Source organism: Tachysurus fulvidraco, chromosome 6, assembly GCF_022655615.1.
Source record: "Tachysurus fulvidraco isolate hzauxx_2018 chromosome 6, HZAU_PFXX_2.0, whole genome shotgun sequence".
Taxonomy (NCBI): Eukaryota; Metazoa; Chordata; class Actinopteri; order Siluriformes; family Bagridae; genus Tachysurus; species Tachysurus fulvidraco.
In genome coordinates, this window is record NC_062523.1 from 6,493,910 (window position 1) to 6,501,409 (window position 7,500).

General features: G+C 38.3%; 1 protein-coding gene across 1 annotated transcript in view; it reads left to right on the plus strand.

Moving 5' to 3' along the window:
- Window positions 1-7,500, plus strand: part of itga4 (integrin alpha 4) — a 42,965-nt gene that overhangs the window by 32,927 nt on the left and 2,538 nt on the right. Inside the window, exons 18-26 of the mRNA XM_027162576.2 lie at window positions 499-649; window positions 1,125-1,223; window positions 1,308-1,384; window positions 3,539-3,628; window positions 4,752-4,839; window positions 5,184-5,291; window positions 5,921-6,046; window positions 6,138-6,263; window positions 7,118-7,216. Of these exons, the coding sequence (XP_027018377.1) occupies window positions 499-649; window positions 1,125-1,223; window positions 1,308-1,384; window positions 3,539-3,628; window positions 4,752-4,839; window positions 5,184-5,291; window positions 5,921-6,046; window positions 6,138-6,263; window positions 7,118-7,216 (964 nt within the window). The remainder of the gene's footprint in view (window positions 1-498; window positions 650-1,124; window positions 1,224-1,307; window positions 1,385-3,538; window positions 3,629-4,751; window positions 4,840-5,183; window positions 5,292-5,920; window positions 6,047-6,137; window positions 6,264-7,117; window positions 7,217-7,500) is intronic.

The following is a 7,500-nucleotide window of genomic DNA, read 5'->3' on the forward strand; positions in this document are numbered from 1 at the left end:
AAGCATCTACAAATTTAAAAGGCGTTAAAATCCTGTGAATCCATTAAAAGTCAGTGTAAGTTTATCAACAGTAGGAAAAACACACGTCTCACACCGAAAGCCAAGAGAGTCCTGACTCGTTTTAAAGGCTGACCCGCCCCTTTAAATGCACCTGAGAACATTACACAGTTATAATATAAAGCATTGACACCTACAGTAGACTCCTTTCTTTTTAAAGCCACCGCTACAGTAAGTGTTGATTACTGATCATTTAAACACCCGCCCATAGATATTATTTCCTATTAATGACCTTGAAATGTACTCGGTTCACCTCGACAGAAAGCACAACACCTTAGATAGATGGTATTTAAATGTAAACCTGTAAAAAGGACGTCTCAGGGGTCCTCACATTTTCATTACAGCATCCGGCGTGGCATACGGGAGTTTTATTGCATCGTGGGTTTATTTCAAATTCCTTAGACGCTCTAATGTTTGACGACGTACTTCTAATCTCGGCAGGTCTTACAACAGCGTGCCGTATTTTGCACTGGGAAATGGGAAGACCATCATGATGAACACTACGCTCACCAATGTAGGAGACGACGCCTTTCTGCCCAGGCTGCATGTCCAATTCCCCAACAGTCTGCACTTCATCAGAGTGCTGGATGCAGTGAGTGTACAATTTCATCCAAAATTAGTATATATTATTATTATAATCATTAATAGGGGGCACGGTGGCTTAGTGGTTAGCACGTTCGCCTCACACCTCCAGGGTTGGGGGTCGATTCCCACCTCCGCCTTGTGTGTGTGTGGAGTTTGCATGTTCTCCCCGTGCCTCGGGGGTTTCCTCCGGGTACTCCGGTTTCCTCCCCCGGTCCAAAGACATGCACGGTAGGTTGATTGGCATCTCTGGAAAATTGTCCATAGTGTGTGAGAGTGTGTGTGTGTGTGTGAGTGAAGGAGAGTGTGTGTGTGTGAGTGAATGAGTCTGTGTGTGCCCTGAATAAATGAATGAATAATATAATTATATTAACAAAAGCAAATAAAAGCCAGTACTCATGAAGTAAATAAAGATTATTATTATAGAGCCAGTGATGTGATGATGATGATGATGATGATGATGATGATGATGATGATGATTTCAGGAGGAGAAACATGTGAGCTGTGAGATCAGTGAAGAAGAAAACACAACCATCACTCTGGACTGCAGTGTTGGGAATCTTTTTATACCAGCTCTGTCAAAGGTAATCATGTTTGTCTCCTAAAATGTATTTTTCTTTCGTTGCCTACGGTTTGGTGTTGATGTACTGCTTTTTTTTTACCTGCAGCTCAACATCAGCTTTCTACTGGACGTGAACCAGAACAGCAGCGCTGGTGACCTGAGCATCAGCATCAATGCCAAGAGGTACAGAAACCCCAAGGTTTCAGTGTGTTTATGTCAACTACAACAACAGACACTTCATCCATTGATTCCAAAATGTATTTTGACTGACACGTCCCCAATTAGGGAACTCAAAACTGAAAGTAAATCCAGCTAAAAGTTTCCCACTTGTAATTACGACATGATGTGATGGCATTCGACTGATAAAAATCCGATTTTTGAACAATGACTTAAACCTTTACTATTTATTCACTCGTATATAAAAGTTTTTAAATGGTTCCACAAAGAGCCTTTAACATTCATGCATCGTTTCTTTTGCACAAAAGGTTCTTTGTAGTAGAAAAAAAAAATTCCATATACTATAGAAATGTCCTCTATGACAAGTAAAAAAAAAAAAGAAGCTATTTACCAGAAAGAACCATTTACTGAAAGGTTCTTTGGGGAACCAAAAGTAGTTCCTAGTTGCTTGCATCTGATTGGTCAGAAGGAGTCGATTTATTTTTCATAGTAAGTAATTCTTACATTAGGACACTGTAATAATGGATGCTCCAGGTTTAATCACTGAAATAATGAAGTTTGCTGTGAGGAAATGTTTATTTAGAATGCATGGTAGATTGATTGGCATCTCTGGAAAAATTGTCCCTAGTGTGTGAGTGAATGAGAGTGTGTGTGTGCCCTGTGATTGGTTGGCACTCCGTCCAGGGTGTATCCTGCCTTGATGCCCGATGACGCCTGAGACAGGCACAGGCTCCCCGTGACCCGAGAAGTTCGGATAAGCGGTAGAAAATGAATGAATGAATGAATGAATGAATGAACTTATTCTTTTCATGAATATAAATTCTAATCAGTGACAAATTGCTATAATGAAATAAAGCACAACACGTTGTTCAGGTATATAAATGATGGCGTGGCTTTGTTTCCAGTTGCATCACAACTTCAACACATAATGTGAGGAACTTTCTAGACTGGAGCGCTGAACATCAGCATGGGAAGGAAGTTGGTTAAGACTGAACAGTCTTAGCCAGTAACCGTTTTCAGAAAAATGTCTTGCTACAGTTTTGCATTATTCATGGACAATAATTTGGCATCCGGCTCACACAGACCCACACAGAGAGCTCATGTGTGGGGCCCACAGTGTGTTTTGGGTGTTGTTAGGGGAGACTGGTAAACGTAGGCTGCAGGATATTATGAGTCACTCGAGCCGTCGCAGCACAGCTTCTCGTTTCCTTTTTGTAGTTCTTACATCATGTACAATTTAATCGCACTTTAAGGCACAATTAACAAAGTTGACACTGTTTTTCACTCTAATAGTTTTTGTAGACTGAAATATTTATAGAACATATATATCCTCTGAGAAACTGAACGAGTCCGTGAATTGGACCACCAATCAAAAGGTCATGAGTTTGAATCACAGGCCCACAAAGCTGCCACTGCTAGCCCCATGAGCAAGGTCCTTAACCCTCAGTTGTACCCTCGGTTGTATAAAAAATTAGGTAGAAATGTAAGTCTCTCTGGATAAGGGCGTCTGCCAAATGCCGTAAATGTATAAATAAATACAGCAATACACTGAAAACAGGGACCACTGACACTCACTATATCCCCTTACTGCAAATGAAGTATTTTAAAAAGCCTCTCATTAAAAAAAAAAAAAAAAACTGTTGGATGAAGCAAACTCTCAGCTAACATCTACAAACATAAGTGTCATAGGTCGTAAATAATAACTTACATTATTAATTTATTTGACAAACATCTGACAAATTTATCTGTCAAACATCTTTTAAGTATTTTTTAAACATTTTTAAAAAAAAATCATTAAAAAATGCATTTTCTTTACCTCAGCCACATCTACATCTGGTTGAGGCATTATGTTAACATCCATCCATATAACTATCCATCCATCCATCCATCCATCTGTGCATTTGTCTAACCAGGATACCCATTAGCACAATATCTCAACGTGAGTGAATAGATGTAAACGAGTGAATAAATGTATATGGAATCATTTGGGAATCGATCCAAACAGAGTTAAGGTCACAGCAAGGTCAAATGTCAGGAATTTCTGTTTTTTTTTTCTTCAGTATTTCAGGCATACAAATTCCAAGTCATTCCCGTCGACACAGTTGACATCAGGTTCCACTTGTTTTTTGTTTGCTAATTGGTAAAATGTTTGTATTTCAGTGAAAACTATGAAAACAGGGACCTTCTGCATGATAACATGGCAACCCTGAATCTGCCACTGAGATACATTGTAGATTTCAACGTCCATGGGTGAGTCACTGAGTTAAAATAAACTCTATCCACACGTTAGTGCTGTGCTGAATGTGTTGCGCTGAATCACACACCAAATCAGGGCAATTTGATTGGTTTATCTGTTGAGAAGATAAGAAACTGGTACACAAGGGCCTGAAAATATAGGGACTTAGGAATATAGAGCTTTTAGAGAAGAAACATCGAACCTTAGAAATTTATAGCATTGGCAATGTAGGGGCATTGAAACATATATCACTGTAAACCAAGGACCCTAGAAACATAAGGGTTTAGAAATATACGAAACATAGACCTCTGATGAACACACAAACCCTTGGAACAAAAAGCAATAGGAATATCGGGCCTTGGGAAGGAGGACACGGGAAAAATAGGACCCTGGAAAGGATACTGGACACACTGAAGCCTGGAACTATTGGGACCTTAAAAAAGACACACCTATGAATAGAGGGTGCTTGAAAATAAGGACCATAAAGACCTAGTTTCCTGAAAATACAAGGCCTTAGGAACAGAGACCCTGGAGAAATAGGACCCTAGAAACACATGACCTTCAGAAGAAAGGATATTGGGTTTTTACCTACCAACTGGTGAGGACTAAAACCAGGAAATAATGTACATGAAATGGAAAAAGAGATCAGCAGCAACTAAGAGACTGTAAAATAATACAGAAATGATTTGAGTCTTGTAGAATGGTACAAGAACACCAAGGCGCACTGCTCACATTCATGATAAACAAATAGAAGTCTATTAGGTAAAGTGTCTTTTGAGTACAGGAAGTAAACAGGAAGCAGCTAAGTGTGATATTAGCTGTGTCTCAAACTGTGTGCAACTCATATGTTTATGCATGGGGAACTCAGAAGGTTATTAATACCTGAATATGAAAATGAAATGCGGATATTTAGTGGAGAAAGGTGCAGCTCCGTCAGAAGCCATTACAGTGGGAATTTTGATTTTAATTGAAAAAAATGTAAGGCGGTAATTTTGGTTTGCATCATCAGCAGTTGTTCTGTTGTTTGGCAATAAAGTGAGGAAATTTGTCAGTTTGGCGATTTATTCAATCAAGGCCATAATGTACAATGTGAGACTCTGGCTGAATCCCTAAGCTTTCTTTTTCTTTAATGTACAGATTTGTGTCTCCATCATCATTCATATTTGGGGACCCTGAGCTGATGCCAGTCGACTGCTACAATCAGAAGCTGAATTACACATTTAAGGTACTAAAAGTTTTATGATAATAATTATCGCCCTGAACCATGCACCAGATCACAGCACCAACCAGAATACGTTTCTCCTGCCAGACAACCTTTCGGTTCAATCTTTCTTTGTTTTTCCACCAATAAAATGAGTATGCTTCTAAATAAAACCTTTGATCAACTGTTGTGTGACCTAACAGAGCTATAAGACCTGTATAAGCTAAAATCTGTAATAAACTTGAAATAGAATAAAAATAGACATAGAAATGAGACAATTTTTCATAGCATGTAATGAATATATTGACATCCAAAGTGTTCCTAAATAAGGCATGACTTACTATAACACATGTTTCTATAACATACAGGTGATGAACCTCGGTCCCAGTAAAGCTCTTGATGCCAAAGTGGAAATAAACATCCCTCAGGTTCTGATTCCTCATCCGGATCGCCTGATCCGAGTCACAGATTTACAGGTGTGACGGGAGACGATCGTATATTCCTGTCTGGCTTTAAAAGCTACATCTGGAACATCGCTGTACTAAATCTAGAGCTTGTCCTCGAGGGTAGCTGTAATTTATATAAGGATATAAAGTCAGATAGGAGGACCTGCACGTATGAACTTTATTTAGGCTACTTTAAGAATTTAGTTAAGATGGCAGACATGTTTAACTGAATAAGGGGCCAAATTCAAGGGATTTAAGGAAGGATCAAAGGCAGAATCGGTGCAAGGACTTACAGTATATTGTACACTTCCCTTATTTCCCTTATTAGATGCTATGTAATGGATTTACGTCTGGTACTGTGTCCAATCAAAGTGCACAGCTGAGCAGTTTTGGTGCCTTGTTCAAGTCAAGAGGGCAACAATGGCTCAGACACCAGAACATACTATACAGGATATACAGGAACTCAAGGTCCTGTTATTACAACATAGGATACACGTGTGGAAGACGTGTGGAACTCAGAATGAAACAGGAACAGGAAGTGTACTTCCTGAATTTAAGACTACAGTTTACAACCTTCTACTAAAAATACATGAGAAAATGCTTGTTAAACAGTTTATCAGCATGTTATTTGATGCAAAAATGAATTCTCTGTCTTTCAGACAACTCAAGGTCAGTGCCATGTGAAGAACAGCAGCTGGCCATTGAAGGATGACTGTGACGTTAAGAAACCTCCCTTTTATAAAGACCTCGTGTTCTACCTCTCACAAATCTCCAAGCGTACACTGGTAAAGCTCCACTTCAGGTGTTACACACCTTCAAACGGCTCTTAAATGAGACGGTATCTCTTACATACACACATCTGCTGTAACTTTTCAGTTTTGTGCTCGAGCGGACGGATCCTGCATGGTGATCCAGTGCAACTTCGGCAACCTGGAAATAGGCACAGAGGTGACCATCAATATTGAGGTGGAGCTCAACCCTGCTGTTCTTCAGATCAGTCCCGTAAGCATAACACACACATCCACAGCATTAGGGTAGACCACAGAAGTGTAGAATTTCATCACTTTAAATTCACTCTAATCCAACGTTAAACTAAACGCTAACTCAGATTTAAGATGAGCTTGACACTAATTGACATTTAACAGTAAATCAAAAACTCAACACACTAAATCAAACACTTCTCAATGCTAAAAAACTCAAACTCAATTCTAACAAATTTTAAAAAATATATTTAACGCTAACTCACTAACTCGTAGTGATGGAATCAAATTCAACATTAATTCAACATTAACTTGGCACTAACTGAAATTTATGTTAAAAGCAAACTCAACACTAACAGAAAATCAACATTAACTCAAACACAACACTAACAGAAAATCAACATTAACTCAAACACAACACTAACAGAAAATCAACATTAACTCAAACACAACACAAACTCAAGCTCCCTGTGTTGAAGCTAGACAGTGAATTTTAATTCTCGCAGATTCAGCATTAACTTTTACTGATGCAAATCCATCTCCAATTCACTTAACCCTAACTAAAACCCAACACTAACTCAAATAGAACACTGATGCTAATTCAGGACTAACTCAAGCTGTTTGTGATGCTAGCTTACAGATTCACTCAAATTTAACATTAACTCAAATTATTCAACATAAATTCTACTCTGACTCAAACTCAACACTAATAAAAATGCATCACTAACTCAACTCACTAACTCACTAAATCAAATGAAATGAAAATATTTGTAATTAGTAATAACTCAAACGCAACGCTAACTCAAACTCAAGGCTAACTCAAACACTTAATTATTATTCTAAAGATACTGAAATGTTATTTTTCATGTTGTTTAGGGGAGACATGCTGTAAACCATATGTATAGCACCATTTCGGTCACATCACCAGTCATGGACAACAGCACCATCACCATGAATGACAACAACAGTGCTTTTGTAAGTCCATCATACAGCTTTTCGTTTTTTTTATTCACAGATTCTACTGTATATTTGTCTAAAATGTTTACTTACTGACTTAAAGCAGAAAGAAGTATGATATAAAATGTAAGTCAAGGCAAATATCGGACTGAGGAGCAAATAGAATTGATCAGATTTCATTTATCCTATACAGTCCAGCCTTATTCTCTACTGCTGTATTTTCTGATGTTGAGTCACAAACCGGAGAATCAAAAAGATTGTGATGCTCACAGAGAGTCGATTTACTACCAGGAAGTCAATAT